Raw genomic sequence first — 18,601 nt, 5'->3', positions numbered from 1 at the left:
ATGGCAGTTGCCTCCCAATTCACTCATGATCAGTCCAATGACGGGCTCGAAATCATACGCCCATCTCTCACCCAGGATGAGCTAGAGGACATCCCCGGCACTCGCCGCCTGTTCGACAGCGAGGGCCACACCCTCTTGTCCCTCAGCGGCGATGCCTCCTCGCTCAAGAAACATGGGGACATCGTCCTCGTCCCGCAGCCCACCGACTCGCCCAATGACCCCCTGCAATGGAGCATGGCGCGCAAGATCTGGCACACGGCCCTCGTGTGCTTCGTCACCGCCCTGACCGCCGCCACGTCCAACGACGCCGGCTCCGCCTCCGAGGGCTTCAACGAGGAGCTGGGCATCGACTACTCCTACTTCAACACGGGCGCCGGCGTCCTCTTCATCGGCATCGGCTACTGGGCGCTGCTGTCCTCGCCCGCCGTCCACCTGTACGGCCGCAGGCTGCTCTACCTCGTCTCCATGATCTTTGGGCTCATCGGCAGCGTCTGGTTCGGTGCCGCCAAGAGCGCCGACGACACCATCTGGAGCCAGCTGTTCGTCGGCGCCTCTGAGGCCGTCGCAGAGGCCGTCGTCCAGCTCAGCCTCATGGACCTGTGGTTCGAGCACCAGGCCGGTGCCGCCATCGGTGTTTACGTCCTGGCCACCAGTGTGGGTACCTACATGGGCTCCCTGATCGCGAGCTACGTGTCTGAGAGCTTCCTTGGCTTCCGCTGGGTCGGCTACATGGGCGCCGCCTTCTCGGGCGGCACGTTCTTGCTTCTGTTCTTTGGCCTGGAGGAGACGGGCTTCGACCGCGCGGGTTACACGACCATGCACGGGCTCAACCTCACGGAGCGGGTCGGCCACCTCGCCGCGGATGAAAAGGTCGCAGGTGTGGGCGAGAAGAAGCCCGGGGCGGCTGCGGACGGTGGTGTCTCGGGGACCGCCACCCCCCTGGCGGGCACCGACCTGGAGCGGGCCGGGTCGCGGTTTGCAGAACCCGAGAAGCTGAAGCCCTACTGGCAGCGGATCCGGGTGATCACCCCTGCCCCCAACCTGCGCGGGACCGGGTTCAAGCAGTACTTCAAGCGCCTGTTCCACACGCTCAAGGTCTTCACCTTCCCGGCCGTGTGGTACGCGGGCCTGCAGTGGGGCGCCCAGAGCGCCTGGCTGACCTTCTACCTGACCGTCGAGCAGGACACGTGGTACGAGGCCCCCTGGTACTACACGGACGGCGAGGTGGGCAACATGAACATCCCGACGCTCATCGGGGCCGTGATAGGGTGTTTTATCGCGGGCTGGGGCAGCGACTGGTTCACGCTGTGGCTGACGCGGCGCCGCGGCGGGATCATGGAGGCCGAGTCGCGCCTGTGGCTCATGATCCTGCCGACCGTCGTGTTCCCGACGGGCATGTTCCTCTTCGGCATCGGGTCGGGGCGCGGGTGGGACTGGCCCGTCCCTTATGTCGGGCTGGGCTTCATCGGGTTCGGCTACGGCTGCGCGGGGGACCTGTCGATGGCGTACCTCGTCGACGCGTACCCGGAGATGGTCCTCGAGGGCATGGTGGGCGTGGCGGTCATCAACAACACCATCGGGTGCATCTTTAGCTTTGTCACGAGCCCCTGGATGGACGGCAGCGGGGTCGAGAACACCTTCATCGCCGCCGGCGTGCTGGCGTTTGCGGCGCTGGCTACCAGCTTGCCCATGGCGCTGTTTGGGAAGGCTGCGCGGAGGAGCACGCGGGAGAGGTATAACCAGTTTGTTGCTGGGCGTGATGGGTTGGAGAGCTGAGGTTGTTTGGGGTGGGACTTTGTGGTCTGCGTGTGGTATGCCGGGTGTGGCTGGGGGTAGATAAGATGACGGTCAACTGCCCAGGCGGTGGTGGTGATTCACAGCATTGTGCTCTGAAGGTGTGGTGTGGCGCGGCTCGGTCCTTCGCAGCCCGTCTTGTTTGTGGAACAGTGGTTTGATATACCCATCGTGCGGTTTCTTCACTTGCGGACGGAAGCAAGTCACTTCTTCGGGCATTTGTAATTGGCAATGAATCAAGTGCCAGCGCATTATTTCTTGTTTTAATTGAGGGTTCTTTGTGGGAAGTGTGTGCTTTTGCGTGCCCCCCAGGTAAGATCAAGCCAATAATGACCTACGAAAGCGCTCTCTGTCCCTGCTTCGAGTTTCCTGCCCCCCCCCCTCCACCCCACCTCACTAGCATTTGATGTTTTGATGGGGAGATGGTACAGTCCTTTTTCCTCTCTGATGAGATGGCTGGGTTCAGACTTTATTGAGGTCAGCAGTTTGCAATTTCCTGCTTGAACGTTTTCTACGCGTTTAAACGACATTCCGCGCCAACTAAATATACAAATTCTTTAGCAGCTTCCATTTGATCACACAAAATCAAAGAGCCCTGGAGTATGCCAGTGTGGCTCAACCGCGGCTGTGGCCCAATAAGCGCCTAGATGCCTGGCCTGCAGAGGATGTGCAGCTCTTAGTCCCGCACCTGCAGCTGGTAATGTAACCCATGTCCTGTTCCAAGACTGCCTTGGGGTGGGCGCCATTGCTCAGCCTCAAGTTGTGGTGGTCAGCACCCCGGCTGCCTACCGTGACCTCCTGCGCCTCCGCGCCGTGATATCAGTAGCATCCAGTTCCCCTCTACGCTGTTCTCTGTTCGCAAATAACGCAGTCAAGGCATGTTTCTTATCCTCGGCGTGTATCTGCTCTCGCGTCTATTTCGTGTATACGTCCAAAGACATACACCATCGTTGCCCGCTACTACAGAGGGACCTAAAAATCTAGCACGTACCGCAATCCTGCCCAGGTGGCTTCCTGAAGATCGCCAACATAGCCAGGACCCCAAAGCTGTCTGTCTCAAACACCCACACCTTCAAGATGTGTATCAAGAACATCTTCTACAACGTTTATGCCGATGGTGAGGAGGACGTCACTGAGAGGGTTGACAAATGCCGGCCTGGGTCCGACCACATCTGCGCCGATACCACCGTTCGCGAGTATGACCGCAGGTTTCACTGCTCCAAGCAACAGTTATCAGCTTCCCCTGGAGCCAAAACGCCGCTGGAAGTCACTGTCAGCATCAAAAACAAGCCACTGGGTTCCCAGCGTGTTCCAATACCGATACCGAAGGCACCCAGGGCCGATTCTCGGACCTCAGTCGCTATCCCCATCCATTCGACGCCCGAGAATTACATTTTTCACTCATACTCCGCCGGCCAGGCTGACAGAGGACCGCCTGAGACGACAATGGAAACTCCCGCTATGCCGGGGGCCCGCAGTCAGGATGCTCCTCATGCCCGAGTCCCCGGACCGCCGTCTCAGCCTGGCATATCCAGCGAGGGATCGAACAAAAGTGAGATGCTCGGGCAGGCAGAGCAGGTCTTTGATGACAATATGCTCGATTATAGTAATCTACTACAACATGACGATGAATTGGTCAGGCGGATCAAACAGCGAGAGGCCAAACTTAAGGACTATCGTGGCAAGCAGACTATGGCACCAGCTGTCACATTGCGACAAGCTCTTGGAGAGACAGAGATAGAGCAGGAAGCAAGACAACAAGACAAGCCCCACGGAGGGAAGGAAAGAGGAGAAGGGTTCCTATGGGTCTTTCACGAAGAATCCAGCAATAGAATGGGTGCAATGCAAGAGGTGATAAGAAAAAACGATAGATTGGTAAGGATGGCGAATTCTGTGTTTGAAAGCCCGGTCAGCACCCTTCAGCGTCTGTCTGACGGCCAGGTAGGCGGTATATCTGATGCAGGGCTGAAGCAATCGACGGCCTCACCATTCAACAATAAGCTTGCTATCAAGACTGATGAGATACCAGTGGAGTTCGAGTCGGAGGTCCATTCTGGTTACAGGTTACGTCCACATGACACCAAAATTATTGCCCCGCCCAATTCACCCACAACTCTCGAACCAAACATTGAGCCTCGCTCAGGCGTGAGCGTAGTCGGTATATCCGAGGCTGATGATACAAGCTCCATCCAATCGTACAAGGACTCCATATTTGACGATCTCGAGTCTGTTATGAGCTCTGCCTCGTCCCTTGGTGATAATGCACACGCGGTATTTGTCAGTGCATTCGTGGACCTATTGATCCGCGACCCCACTGTGGACAGGATGATCTCCAGGGCAACTTCGGACGAAGGGATTGGAGTTGAGCGTTTCCGGAGGTCATTCAGCAGGATATTAAAAGCATATTCTCGAGATCTGCGAGACGCTATAGCCCAGAATGAACAGCAGAAGGAGCATGATCACCAGCACGTGGTTGCATTCATATCACGAAAGGCATTGCAAGCCTCAAGCCTCGTTGCTGCACGCTACGAAGAACGTGCACCAAGGCCTGACAAAAGCGTGGTGGGCAGGGTCGAACGGTACCTAGAAGGCCTTGAATCGGACAACAGCGACTCATCAGATGAGGAAGAAGCCGTCACGGAGCCCGCAGTCTCCGGGCTGGAGAATTTCCTCCTGCAGGGAAAGCCATTCAGAGCTCTGAAATGGCATCTGCGAAGCCTCATAATTTCGAACCAGCGAGTTGCACAGGTCAAGGAATCTGCTGAGAATCTCCTTGGTTTCCTGTTCTGCAGCCTTCGCCTCGAGGATGCTTTCGCGGAGGCTCACAGGCGTGTACCTGATTTCAGCACTTGGCTTCGCCTGAAAATCGATGATTTAGCTGCAAGTCTGGAGACCGAGCTCAAGGCAGAGTCTCCCATGACTGAGTATTTGAACATCTACTCAGACTATCTCTCGGTCCAGGCAGTCCAGCGGCTCATTCAAACACCTAATGTCTCTGGCACTCAGAACCCGGAGCCGTCTTATCGCCAAGCACCGGGCAAGATGTACACTGCTGAGATCGAACCACCTGAAGAGATCCTCGAGGATATCATAGCAACAAGGCTACCAGACGTCTTTGGCGGAGAATTCTTTGAGCCAAACGCTTGGGCTGGGCTATCGTCCACCAAATCGTTCCGTGAGTTCGCATCAGAACTTTCAGATGCTGCTTATCCGACATTCTTCTCCGAGAGCCGCAAAGCCCTGAAGGCGGAGCTCGACTCCGAATATCGCGGACTTTCGGATCAGTCTGAGGAGAGATACCTATTGTCAATGTTGATGGAGTTGGAGTGCTCGGCACGGCAGGACCGAGAAATCTCTCTCTCGATCCAGACCTCCGACAGCGTGCTGTGGCCTGATCGACTGAAGCTGTTCATTGAGAAAAGCAGTGGATCGGAATGGAATTGGTGGCCATTATCCCCGCCACCAAGGGCCGAATTACCTGCTCATGTCAAGCTTGAGCCACACGCCTTGCAACAGCGCTTGTTAAAGGAAGCGATGTTGCTCCTACCTACTTGGTTGGTAAGTGTCCCTGAGGGATTTTCAACGGAGATTCCAGCTTTAGCTGTGTTCTTCTTGTTGAGATTCAGTTTTTTTTCTGTCATTTCTTCTGACCCAAGTTTCTGTGCTTATCGGCAGCAGAGACTGTGGTCACTGCCGGCTGCCTGCTAGACCTCGGGAGCGGCTGGCCCGGTCAGCGCCGTTCAGCATCCACCAAATACTCGTTCTCGTACTGTGGATATATTAACTGACCTAGGAAAGATCCTGTCACTTATGTTTCTACCATTCATGCTATTCGATGATATCATGACTCTAGAGCTATTCGATAATATCTTGACTCAAGAGGATATTTTAATTCAGACCAGGGGGTCTTTGCGTCGGCAGATTGCCATTCCCCCGGTTGCATTTTATATCTGTCTCTCGGTAAGTTTCCAGAGTCAAGAACGCGAAAATCTGCCTCCAGCCATTCAAATTTCCATGCCACTGACATACAAAAGCCTATTTACTTCATTGTTGTAGTGCACATGGTGTCGTACGCCACAAGATTCACTAGGCAATATATGCTCCCTCGAGCATGCTCAAGGTCCATTCGGAGCCTTGACGAGGATGCAGACTGTGCAAAAGTCATTTCGTGGCTATGCAAATGTGGCTGCACTCGTCAGGAGCTAGTGTCACCCAAATTTGCCAACCTCTTCCAGCGGCTCGCCAGTGAGTATCCCATGGCACACTGCAACAGCGATCCAATCCAGCCAATCGGGCTTTATGCTCCACGGTCGCTATGTACAAATCCCTCGGGTAGCTCCTCTTCGTCTACAGACACACCGAGCGTAATCGGCTCAGATTCAACTGGTGGTGGCAGCAGCAGAGCCTCTGTCTCCACCGCACCTAGCAGTACCGGCTCCACCACCATCACAGTAGACTTTGACAGGCAGACATTCGTCCATCTGCTGGTACGCAAAGGAGACCAATATGTACTATCCCCAATGAAGGTCACCGAAGGGGACGCCAGAGGCTTCTTCCAAGACCTTATCGTCCGCTATCAGCGGCAGCGAGGTTTCCTTCGTCAATTTCTCTCCATTTTTGTGTACAGTCATTGTGACTTTGTGAAGGTAAGTATAGGGCAGGTTGAAATCTCAAGACCGGATAAAATGGTAGTAACAAAGTCATGCAGGTTAAACACCATCGCGCATATCGTTTCTCTCCAATCCCGGGGTTCTCATTCCCCGAGCGAGGCAAAGATGTCGAATTCCACGAATATTCCTACAGTCCGCAACCCATGATACAAGCCCCTATCACTAAGCACATGTTCAACGACTACTTCTACTCTTGCTATAACAACAATAACATAAGGCACTCCGTCCTCCACAAGTTCCTCTCATCATGCGATGTCATTGAAACACTCCCGCAGGACCTGTTGGAGAGCATGCCGAAACGTGACCGGGAGGTTATGGTGGGTGCGCAATTCGGCAGGGTGGAACACTTCTGGGGGATCGTGGCGCGGGAGCAACGCTCGGCGTTGAGAGTCGTGTTGTACATGCTCCTGAGCCTCATGCCTACGGTCTGGTTCATGTTCATGTGGATGTTCTCCTGGGGTCACGAGGGAGATCTGCAAAATGCTACCGTTCCGGTGACTATCAGCCTTGCCACTCTCAGCATGATTTGGATTGTGGTATATTCTGGCGGAGAATCAGGAAACGAATAAGTCTTTGTTGTAGACGGAGAGCAGATGACATTGAGAATAAAAGTTTTCTTAGGAGCTTGTTAGAATTTAGTCCAGGTACCCTTCCTGTATAACACACTTTATGTCTTAAAAGTATTTTATAATTGAGTGTTATATGTGGAATGTATGTGGCGTCTCCATACAGTGGTAAACGCTGAAGACCCTTTATAATTGGTTAGTCAATCTTTCAAGCAAGACAATGGTTAGATGATAATTTTGCCGGCCTAATATAGTTGTTATGAGGCTCTGGCTATGCTATCATTGTTGTGACTGCACTGGGCTGGCAGTGACTGGAGGGTGCCAGTGAGTGGCAAGCCAGTGAGGGCGCGGGCCATCTGAAGCGTCTTTGCTATTCGTACCAAAACTTGTTGGATGTTTGCTTCCCTCGTCCGTTCACTTCTCGGTCAGATCACTTTTTGTTCAAAATTGTACAATATTATAAAGCAAGACTTGAAAGCTTCGCCCTTCCGTTGCCATCCAGAAACACCTATAGATGAGACTGCCACCCCTAAATCTTCGACCTGAATGATATGGGACAGCCTTTCCTTCATTTTCTTCCTTCAATGGGCGAATCGACTCGTCGCCACCTTGCAATAATGTCCAAGCAACAACTCAACCACTACCGTCGCCAATCGTTCCAGAAGAGCCCAAAAATCAGTCATGCTACCGTCTATTTGCAGGCGAGGCATCAAAAACGTTAACCCCTTCCATCTTATATGTCGTGTGTCATAACTTGCTCCCCTCAAGTGCTCTGCTTTCTGTACAACGCGAAAGCCTCGCGTGTGCCGCTTAGACCTCTCCTCAAATCTCGTTTGCACATCATGGACGAAGTGGATCTCGCAGCGCCACACCACCTGGGCAGCGTTGGGTAAGCCAAAGTCAGACTTTGCCGGCACTAGCTCGACACCCAAAATGAACAAGCTTGACAGTCGAAAGTTGCCCACGACCTTCAAAATCGTCTCTAACTGCCTAGGAAATTATGATAACCATCCCAGGTGCCGGGGACTGGGCAGAAGAACCACATGAGCGCCAGAGCAAGAGGCAAGAGTGGTACCGCCAGATTGTGGGATTTGCTTTGCACAGCAGTCTCTCACTTGCAGCATCGGCATTTGTCTCATTTCCTAATATGACCACACTGGCCCTTTCCAGTTTGATTATAAGCACACCGTCAAGGTCGCTTCTTCAAACGATGAAACTGGACATCACCTGAGCAGGCCGATTGAAGGACCCTCGTTGCATGGCCGACCACTTTCGGGTTGGAAGAGGTCTAGCCCACATCGCCAGAAGTGTCAGGCCAAGGAAGATTTCGACCAGCAAGATAAATGTCGTCCATCTTGACGACAGGGGATATACAAGTCATCTGGTGTCTATATGGCGAACCAAGGTCGAGCTGCTCTTATCGGATGGAGAGAACTTCGAAAGTAGATGCTTTGGAGTCCACAGGGCCAGATTATAAGCATCGAGCTTCCCGTCACGTTATCGCCCTGGGGCAATTCTGGGCTCTGGTCTTCCCCATTGCATCCGTCAATGGGATATTATTCGATGTCCGCTGCCCACCCGGACCACATCTGAATTTCTCCATCGTGCTCCAGCCCTGGATTTTCCTGTTGCCACATTACAAGAACAGAAATTCTAGCTGGATAACCACTTTCACCTGGATGGATGATTTGAATATACGGTACCTATCTGGGTACCTGAAACCTCTCATGAAAGAGGAATATTTGACGCCTAGTATGGGCAGCTCAGGACTACTTACCTGCCGGGGATAGGTGTCTTGCAGAATTCCAACCTCGGAATCAAGGAACAGGCCCCAGCAAGCGCGATGTATCATGAGACAAGACTGGCTTAACGATCCGCAAGAACTATCCAGATTTTTCGAACGACAGTTGTCGACAGCCGTGCTCGAGCACCGAATACGGTTTGTTACAAGGCGATCCATGGATGACGGAGAGCAGCGGTTGTATGAATGAGTTACAGGCTATGCAACTCACTTGGAGCTAGACCACATATCGACTGTGGGACCTCATAAGACCAAGACGGATTCTGGTTAGCCTTCGCTATTTAGGCGTCTTGAGCGGATACCGCACAAATTGGAGGGACTCTGTGACCGTTTGTCGACAGTGACTGTCGTTTGCATGTCATTCCTGTGGACAGGACACTGCTCTGGTGGCTGCCACGCACTTCAAGTTGTACTCCTGTCTTGCCATTTAACCACTCTTTCATTTCGCCAACCCTGTCAATCTCCCAGTTCAATAATCTCCTTGTCTTACAGCAATGCCTCAACTACTCCTGACTGCCTGACTCCAGTGGGGTTACCATTTCAATCTCTTGATCTGTCAACCTCTCTGTTGACCGCTTGACCTGGGCAGCCAGTACCAATTCTCGCCTGTGGCTACTGGACTGACAGCTTAGCCTTTCGGGGGAGCACCAAAGCATTCCTGTCACTGGTAAGAGGCAAAAACTGGCCAAAAGCTTCATTTGAGGCACACCTCCTTCGGACAGGTCGAGGTACGTTCATGTCTCAAGGTGGCGACGGAAGGCCACCGTTGGACCACAGAAGTCCTTCATCTGCGCGAGCTGGCTATTTTGGGCGTCTACCTTACCCGGCAGTGCGGCTCATCATCGGAAAGCACTTCGACGAAGATCCGGTAACCGGCTCTTGGGCTTTCTTCATCGTTGCGGCGTTCTACGACAGCGACAACCGCCGCCTCTGGCAGACAGAAATTCTCCTAGGCCAGTTCACCTACCTGGATCGGTCCGGCCAAAGGGATCAAAGCAGTAGAAGTTCTGCTACTCATCGCCGTCAAACACCTGTCGCTCGTGAGTCTTCCTCGGTGTGCCCAACATGACCACCTTGATAGCTGTGACTGGCAGTATTAGACAGTCAGACATAAATTCAGTCTGACATTTAATACTCACTGACGGCTTAAATGCCATCCATTTCCCCTACTGCGTTCAGATTAAATAACAATCAACCTGCAGAGAACCCCTCCAGACCTGGACACAGTCCCACACAGAACCACCCACACCATTCCTACCCAAACCCGCCAAGCAGTGAACTTACACATCATACTCCTACTCAATTCTCTCTACCTCCATTGCATCAACCGTCGACACTCGCGTCTTTCGCTTCTCCTGCATACCCGTGTGCAAATTTCGAAGCACCACACAACCCAGGGTATTCCATTGTCGGTCGTCGAGGTCCCTGGTCTATGAGCCAAGCTACCTCATATCCTCGCCAACACTACCACTGAACCTTTTCAGGTACGCCCCCCATTTCTGATATCAGTCGTCCACCAGTCTTTTTCGTCCACCGGTCTTTTTCGTCCATTTGCATTATTTAACCAGCGGAATATAGAACCCTGCCGTCCATCCACCATGTCGTTTCCAGGCTTTGGCCGCAACACCGCCTACGGCCCTGATACCGGCCCTCCACCACCCCGGGCCCCATACGGTGCTGGACCTAACTTTGGGCCTATGTACCCGCAGCAGGCGGCGGCTTACTACCCGGCCTACCAACAACCACAACAGCCTTACTGGCAAACATACAGCCAGCCGCCCGTGATGGCCGGGCAGGCTATTTCTGGCCCTGCGGGTTACTTTGGCAATACCGTCCATCCCAACAAGTACGACAGCGTCGGCCGATATCCTGCGGGTGTCCCAGTCATCGAGCCCAAGATTCCGTCCATCAACATGACCAACTCGACCGGTGGCGTCGGGTGCGAGCCCGGATACCATTACATGTTCCACTTTTCCCACACCAAGATTCATGTGCTCCTGACGGGTGAGGACCCGCCATGGAACCTGACAGCAAATTTCGCCATGGACTTTTACGCGGTCCACGTTCCAACCAACACCACGATTGGTGATCTCATGAAGGGATTTGGCGCCGTTAACCCAAAGGCGGAGCTCAACAAGATTTTTGAGGTCCATGAGGGTGAAGGTGGCAAGTGGTACAAGGGCATGTCGTTCAAGGGCGACGATGACAAGGCGATGAGCAAGACCATCAAGGAGCTCGGCTGGGATGACACACGCAACGGACAGCCGGATGGCAAGCCGCCTGTGTGGCTCTACGTTGTGAAGGGCTAAAATTTGGGGGCCCAAGGCTTGGTCGATGTATTCTTTCTTTCTTTATTTTCTTATCTCCACACTTGGGTTGGAGGCGTTGATTTTACCTTGTGTTGAGGGTGTTCCTGGATCTTTCACGATCACAGGCCTGCGCCTGCCAGGTTCATTTTTGGGAGAACGGTATCGAGATGCACTATTCGATTTGGAAGTAAGTGGCGGTCTGGCCGAGACCCACCGGGTATACACTGATGGCACATTGGAATGAGCGGTGGTTTCTTCTCCACGTACCTAGGTACTTAAGTAGGACTTATCATGACGGCAACTGGTACGGAATTGAAATCCTTTTGATATTTGCAACTGTGGACTCGAGCTTCAGTCATCGTTTCGTCACAATAACTGCGTCACTGGTATATGTCACTCGACAGATTTGACACTGCTGAAGGCCCTGTATTCAGAGGATGGCCTGAGATTCAGTGCATGTCGCGGGGGTAGTAGGCAGGGGCCACAGCCACTGTAACGATTATTACTCGGTGTCTGCTTGCCAGTCTCCTTGCTCCATCTGTACTCCGACTTCGCTGGTTGGATTTAGAGCCTCCGAGAGGCATGGAATCTGCTCTTCCATTCCTATACTGTATACGCGTGAACTCTTGATATAGTCTTCCTGTTTCTGTAGCGCCTGATAACGCCGGCACCTGGGGGCTCTCTACAGCCGTCGATATATCCTCTATTTCTCGTTGATCCTCACTGGTCACTAACGCCGCGGATACTGCGCCACACCCTGTTTCGATCGCAGTCATTCTAGTCCACGACCTAGTCCCGTTTCACCCGCATGACCGGTCCAACGTATTCATGTCTGGCCTTGATGAAGTAATAGACTAACGCAACTAGAAGAACAAGGGCGAATGCAACTGAGCTCCAGTTCAGATTGATAGCTGTCACGGGCTGCGCCAAGGGCCAGCAATAGAAGAACAGTGTCGGGATGAGAAACACCAACGCCGCTAGATTGATGACCAGACCATACCTGCCCAGAGACCATCGCCGCGCAGGCAACGGTGCGCCCCAGATGCGTCGCCAGATCAGGCACAGCAGCGTGATCACGTATGAGAAGAGAAATGCGACACCGCCGAGGGAGTTGGCTGCCTGCAGAGCGACTGTGGACCCGAGATTTATCAGGGATAGCAAGACGGTGATGAACACGGTGAGGCAAATTGATCGGAGGGGGATGTCCAACCCAGGGGCCACGTGGGAGAGCCATGTCGAACCTGGCAAGCCCCGATCACGAGCAAACGACCTGGAACATGTTAATAAATTTCGAACGAGTGAGACTTGAGTTAGAACGTACCAAAGCTGTCGGGACGACGTAGCCACCTCGTTGATCACGCAGCACTCCACATGGCGGTCATGACGCTTGTGCCTACGTAGCTTTGAGTTGCGTTGTAAAATAGCTGAATGAATGGCTGGCCGGTACTTGTAGTGAGGAGGCTCTCGATGTCACCTATACAGAATATCATCGCGGTGCAGATGATGAAGAGCGCGACCACGTTATAGCTCACGCTCCAGGTGATTGCAATGGGGATGATGCGGGAGGCATCTATAGTCTCCTCCGCTTTGAGGTCGCAGATAAAATCTCAGCATATATTTAGATTTGCATTCAAGACTGGGTTCACTTACACATGTGCGCAATGCAATCATATCCATTGAGGAGGCCGGCGAAGAGAACCAGGCCTATCATAGATGACAAGCCCTCGTTTCCCCAGTTCCCACGATCGTAGAATCCGAACAGAACATCCGAAGAATTCCCGTGGTCAGCCGTCAACCAGAGGGGAAGCACAATGGCGAATATACCTCCGAAATGTAGGGCAAACAAAAAGTACTGGATTACCGGAAGCCGGCTGGCTAGGGCTGTGTTGAGGATCACCGCGAAGCTTACGGCTGCTATGGTGAGGAGTGTGCAGTGCCACCTTGCGAAGGTGTACTGCGGGTTATTGAGCGCGATGAGGCCCTGGACGGCCATCCCGACTACCAAAGATGAGCCTGCAAGATAGACCTGCCAAGCTATCACGATGAGCCAGCCGACCGAGTAGCTAAGACCTCTCTGTATACTCATTGGCGCCAGTTCTGACACCCAGTGATACTGTTTGAAGAGTTGCGTGTCAGATTGTTCTCCTGCAAGGATTTTAAACAGCTGTGTGGACTTGCCTGACCACCGGCCGTTGGGAACATGCTCGCCACCTCCGCCAAGCTCGCGTAGACCAAGAAGAACCCCACGGCGCCGATGACCAAGCCCCAAAACATCGCCGCCGGGCCGCCGTCGATCAAGACGTATCCCAACAGTATCGGCGCAATTTCCCAACTGATGACGGCGATGGATGAAAAGCCAAGCATCGGGACCAGGCGGTAGTTCCGTCGGAGAACTTGCTTTACCCCAAGGACATCCATGTCGTGCTTGTCGGCCGATGTGCCCCTGTATATCTCCTTGACGATGCTCGATGCATCCTGGTCTGTGTCAAGACCCGCATCCACGTTCGTTGTGAGCTCTTGCTTGGTCATGTCGCTGGGGCTTGTCGAGCGTATCGAAGTGAGAAGTGAAGAAGAAAAGTCGGATTCAAACTCTACGAAAGAAGCGGCGAAACTTGCTCAAGAAAAAGGTGGACGCCGAGCACACTCAAGATGGCAAATGCAGGTATTGCATAGTCCGGAATAATGTCAGAGTTACACTGAGTCCGTCTGCTCTTAGAACCTGTCGAATTACAACCGATCTGCAATGCCAGATTAGGCGCTTACCTGCGACCTGACGTGCTTGATTGGGGAGCTCGGTACGCTGAGCCGGCAATCGAGGAACCTCGGACTTGACTGGAATGGCAATTCCAATATCACTGTACCTCATATCGAGCGCAGGGGAGTAACTTCCCTTCATCACAATTATTATCAGATGTATGGATACAAGTCACCAGTAACGGTGAAGGGAACCTGGAAGGAATCCAGGGGCGACTCCAGGGCTTCAAAGAGAGCATTGGATGCTAGGTTATCCCGGGCTCAAGTCTGAGTTGAACCACCTCGCCATGCCCTACTTACTCTACGGCACATGCAGATGCTTCCAGCCTGCTAGGATCTATTCTGGCTATCAGGACGTGCAGCGTACCATTGCTTACTTTGAACCAAGGTGGCAAGGCACAAACGTATCCTATTCGAAGACTCCGTTGCAATGCCAAGGCCACCTGGGCACACTTGGATCCCCAGGCAACCCGCCCAGGCTATAGACCATGACAAGAAAAAGAGAAGCAAAGCGGCAACTGAGCCACAACTCGATGTTACACAATGAGGTGTCACGTGCCTGTCTGCTGGCACCCGTGTCTGAGACATTGTCCCGCCTTATCGGCGATATGTAAGCTTGTAACTATTTGCGACCTGCTTGCCAATAGAATGTCTCAGATAATAGCCATGTTCTTTACGTGACATTGGGCTGGTTCAAAGTTGCACGAACGGCGCAGCTACTATCACGAATGTAATCGGCGGCACATCTCAATGGGCTCACAGCGAGTCTGGAAGGCAGCCACATGGGATGTTCTCCTGAAGTCAGGGGCCACGGGCATCGAACGGGCATCGCAGGTGCACTGCTGGGCCACTGATTTCCTAGGTAGATAAGCAAATCTTTGATTTGATATCGTAAAAAAAGAGGACCATCTGCTACATCATTCGCAACACTCCACCGGCCCAATTGGTTTCGTTCTATATCTGTATACCTGCCCAGGGTGGTTTCGTTTCTATTGCGTAAACGTCCGAACATACACGGCGTCGTCATATATGGTAAACACTCAAAGATCCAAGGTTTTGTTGCTCTCTCTTTTTTGTAAGAAAAAAGACACAACACCAACAACATTGTAACGAGACCCTAATCTGCGGGAACATGACCTCAGCTCCGTGCAGCACAGACAAGGCTAGGAACCATCGCTGTCGACGGCCTCTTTTACTAGAAAGACGGCGAAGCAGTCGTACAGCGTGACTTAATTACTCCCTCCGCACTCGGGTGATATTTGCCCCGAGCGTCTCTTCAAGGGTTCTCGTTTCCAGCCCACCAACCCCGAATGGAAGTACAAAATTTGGAACTTCGTGCTGCTGTAATGCCTTCAATGTTGTTTACCTTCACAAGCATATTTTCCCACGATATATCTCAATGGGCGAACCTGAAGTCCAGTCTTTTGCTTCCGGAATCTTTTGTAGTGGAAAGATACCGTATCTGTTCCTCTTTGCTCAATGCGTTCCATTCCCGGTCACGGACCTTGTTGCGCCAGATATAATATCCCTTTGTGAAGAGGTAGAGGAAAATGTTCATCACGCAGACCCCAATTAAAGCACGATTCGCATTGCGGTCTGCAACCAAAGATCAGCTGTTGCTCACAGAGTTGCTGTGACTCAATGGCATTGAAAACGGAAGGGCGTGCTATGAAAAATTCCACTTACAGAAGGGTCGATCAGAACTGCGGTACACGTTGGAGTACACTATCCCACTGACCTGCACAAACATGCTTCAAATTTTGAGTAAATTTGAAGGAAACACTGGTGGAACTTGATGATAGACCTACTTGTACAAGGCAGCTGAGACCGTCCTGGCACGGACCGTATTAGAGTTGCGACTGCACCAAGCAACTTGCATGGCATGAGCTAAAATGCAGTCAGATTTATATACCCACAGATTCGACATGGGCCGCATCATACCTGAAGGGAAGGACAAGAGAACAGTCAAAATAGCGTAACGAGCCCATGCTGAAGATGTGTTTGGCAGAACAGCCAAGGCGATCATATTGGGCAGAACCCAGAATTGACAAAGGACTCCGATTAGACCTCTCTCGTTGTAGCGTTCTGAATAAAAGGTCACGACCATCATCTAGGGTGTGACATCAGCGACTGGGCAATCACTTTGGCCTTGTGCATCTCACCGTGATTGCTCCAAAGAACTGGGTGGGTATCGTCAGCAGATTGGAATCGAATGTGCCGAAACCCAGGTTTCTGAGCGTCAGGGTCAAGTACTGATCAGGCGGTCCCGTCGGGATTTGGAAACATAGGCCGAGGATGTATACCGGCCAGAGGTCAAAGTCCGTGAGTGACTTCCACAGCAGCTTGAGACTGACAGCCTGGCGGTTATGCATGTCTCCCTTGGAGGGATCGTCCCTGAGGATCCGGTTTACCATGATGACCTCCTCTCGCTCGGTAAACCAGCCCTTGGGTCGGTACCACGACTTTGTTTGTGTGGGAGAGGGAGCCATCATGAACCAGGACCAGATACCGATGGTGAGCGTGAGGATACCCTCGAAAAGGAACAACCAACGCCAACCTTCGTAGCCGTGGTAGCCACGGAGTCGCAGAAGCCCGAAGGCTAAGATTGGGGCGACAATGTCTGTCACGCGCAGAGACGTCCAGAAGAGTGCTAGCCGGAATGGGAGCTCTGTCCCTTTGAAGAAATAGGACTGTGTTGTCAGAATATGTGGGTTGTGGCAGGCGACATGAGACTCACCAGATAGAGAATCACGTCTGGAATGAATCCGCCCTGGAGTAAGCCCAAGAGTGCGCGGCACAAAAGGAACGATGGTCTTCCGCTCAACCAGAATTGTGAAGCTGCTACGACGGACCAGAGACACATGATTGTTGGTATCTGCCTGGGTCAGCACCACTATGCATACTAATATGCTATTAGTAATAATAAGTGAGTTCAAGGACATACCCATCTATCGGGCCCTACACAAAAGTTAGAAGCTTCACTGAAGAGAAACGAAGGAGGCTGAACTAACCCAGCTTCTTACTGATGAGCTGTGAGGGAAGCTCGGCGCACAGGAAGGCAAGTCTGAAGACTGTGTTGCCCAAGTTGTAGTCTATTGCAATGAAGGGTCAACGGATGCACAACCGAAGGCAAAGGGGTTACATTATCCCTTGGCACCATCAGTGCTTAAACCCAAGTCATCTAGGAAGTTATCGGTATTGGCCTGACTCAGATTCCCTCTGTCCAGATCCAGACCAAAAAAGGCAATGCATGCCCATAGCGTGATTTTCCAGTCGATTTTGTTGATCAGAGGCTAAACCATTGCTGTCAGCCCGGAATTCATCTTTTGTGTCCTAAGAACTCCACTCACTAGTTCCTCTCTCCAAGTCCATCTCGCCTCCGGGTCGAAGCGGTGCAAGTTCTCGTACCGAGCAGTAGGAGTGAAGAACTGCGCTATAGATGGATCATCATATACGGAGAGCTGGGTGGCGATCTCATCCAGTTGTTTGTGGTCTTTCTTGCGGAATAGTGTCATAATGGGAAGCACAGGCGGGTTGCTTTCCTGCAGCCGGTCAGACAGGATGCGCTCTCTGATAGCGTCGCCATCTTCACCAGAGTCGGTCTCTGACTTGTCGATAGACTGGCTCGTGGGGCCTGCGGCATTCTGGTCAAGGCCGAGTGGGGCCTGGATATCAGCATTTGCGGCCATGATATTTCACGGGTGACTGTTTTGCTGCATGCTTCATATTTCAGTTACATCTCAGGAGCAATCCCGTACTGATATATGTGATCATCTGTACCTTTCAGCCCTCGTCAATACTACCCACGCTTGCCATTTTGCTCAGCCGGTGCCGTGGGTCTGGTACTTCATTGGTGACCACGATGGTGAAATGCTTGGACCATTTTCGCAATTATGCATCCAATGCCCTTTGAGCCGTCGGGTGGGCTTGGTATGACGCGGAGGGGTTATTGATGTCGGCTATCGCATCTGCGTGGTGCTGTCTTGGCGGTAATTGTTGTGAAGAAGACCAAATATGGCGTGATAGCGTATGCCCAATTGTGATCCGCCGGGGGTATTGTGCTTGATAAGGTTGCCCTCAGCCGATCATTGGCCTGGAGCTATGAGTTTTCAGCTCCAATTCTTAATGCGCACGAAACGATGGATTCATTTGAGCTCTTGTTGGTTTCAATCCCGATGATTTTGTCAAGCGATGGCGCAAGTACTCATAGCATGGCGGGATTCGAGACAACAATCTATTGGGTTGTGGGTTCAATCTTCGATTGGAAAGCCCATGCCAAGGCAAGTTCATGGATGCCTGGGTTTGTTGAACCTCTCTTGAGTGTTAGGATGATTTACGTATTCACTGGCCGCCGCCCGCCGCATCCATACCCACATTCGCCCTGACCAATGAGCTGCATCAATGATATAAAGTATGACAATCACATACATATGTAGACCTAGAGTCTCAGCCCCCGTAGATGTCAGGTGGCTGTCGATGAAAAACTGGTTTCGCTTCTATTCCGTATACGTTCGAGGACATACCTAGGTACTTATTACCAAGGTGGATAATGCAACCGATAATGATAATACGATACATATCTGCCCTAGATACTAGTAGGGACCACCTTGAGACTGCTTGGGTAGCGAAAGGCGCTATAACCTATATGTGTGGGGATTCAAACTGAAACCAATTTGAAGACTGGTTGAATTCCGATTGAATGCCAGT

General features: G+C 52.3%; 5 protein-coding genes across 5 annotated transcripts; 3 read left to right on the top strand and 2 right to left on the bottom strand.

Moving 5' to 3' along the window:
* Window positions 1-1,776, top strand: KVR01_011933 (uncharacterized protein; the record flags this gene model as incomplete). Its single annotated transcript, XM_044788928.1, has 1 exon — window positions 1-1,776. One exon carries the CDS (start codon window positions 1-3, stop codon window positions 1,774-1,776), a length of 1,776 nt encoding a protein of 591 aa, XP_044639014.1.
* A 1,095-nt stretch (window positions 1,777-2,871) lies between these two features.
* Window positions 2,872-7,033, top strand: KVR01_011881 (uncharacterized protein; the record flags this gene model as incomplete). Its single annotated transcript, XM_044793607.1, has 4 exons — window positions 2,872-5,352; window positions 5,593-5,754; window positions 5,829-6,440; window positions 6,503-7,033. The coding sequence occupies 4 exons, from the start codon at window positions 2,872-2,874 to the stop codon at window positions 7,031-7,033; spliced, it is 3,786 nt and encodes a 1,261-aa protein (XP_044638962.1).
* Window positions 7,034-10,429: 3,396 nt separating this feature from the next.
* Window positions 10,430-11,140, top strand: KVR01_012089 (uncharacterized protein; the record flags this gene model as incomplete). Its single annotated transcript, XM_044784808.1, has 1 exon — window positions 10,430-11,140. The coding sequence occupies one exon, from the start codon at window positions 10,430-10,432 to the stop codon at window positions 11,138-11,140; it is 711 nt and encodes a 236-aa protein (XP_044639170.1).
* A 789-nt stretch (window positions 11,141-11,929) lies between these two features.
* KVR01_012057 (uncharacterized protein) lies at window positions 11,930-13,669 on the bottom strand (the record flags this gene model as incomplete). The annotated part of the gene is made up of 5 exons (XM_044794020.1): window positions 11,930-12,410; window positions 12,462-12,505; window positions 12,538-12,725; window positions 12,791-13,054; window positions 13,405-13,669. 5 exons carry the CDS (start codon window positions 13,667-13,669, stop codon window positions 11,930-11,932), a joined length of 1,242 nt encoding a protein of 413 aa, XP_044639138.1.
* A 1,621-nt stretch (window positions 13,670-15,290) lies between these two features.
* Window positions 15,291-17,409, bottom strand: KVR01_012013 (uncharacterized protein; the record flags this gene model as incomplete). Its single annotated transcript, XM_044786545.1, has 8 exons — window positions 15,291-15,490; window positions 15,581-15,645; window positions 15,709-16,004; window positions 16,057-16,584; window positions 16,632-16,735; window positions 16,906-16,986; window positions 17,052-17,111; window positions 17,241-17,409. The coding sequence occupies 8 exons, from the start codon at window positions 17,407-17,409 to the stop codon at window positions 15,291-15,293; spliced, it is 1,503 nt and encodes a 500-aa protein (XP_044639094.1).
* Window positions 17,410-18,601: the final 1,192 nt, after the last annotated feature.

Source organism: Diaporthe batatas (genome assembly GCF_019321695.1).
Source record: "Diaporthe batatas strain CRI 302-4 chromosome Unknown Contig00017, whole genome shotgun sequence".
Classification (NCBI taxonomy): Eukaryota; Fungi; Ascomycota; class Sordariomycetes; order Diaporthales; family Diaporthaceae; genus Diaporthe; species Diaporthe batatas.
Note: the sequence above shows the minus strand (reverse complement) of the source record. Positions and strands in the feature narration are given on the sequence as shown.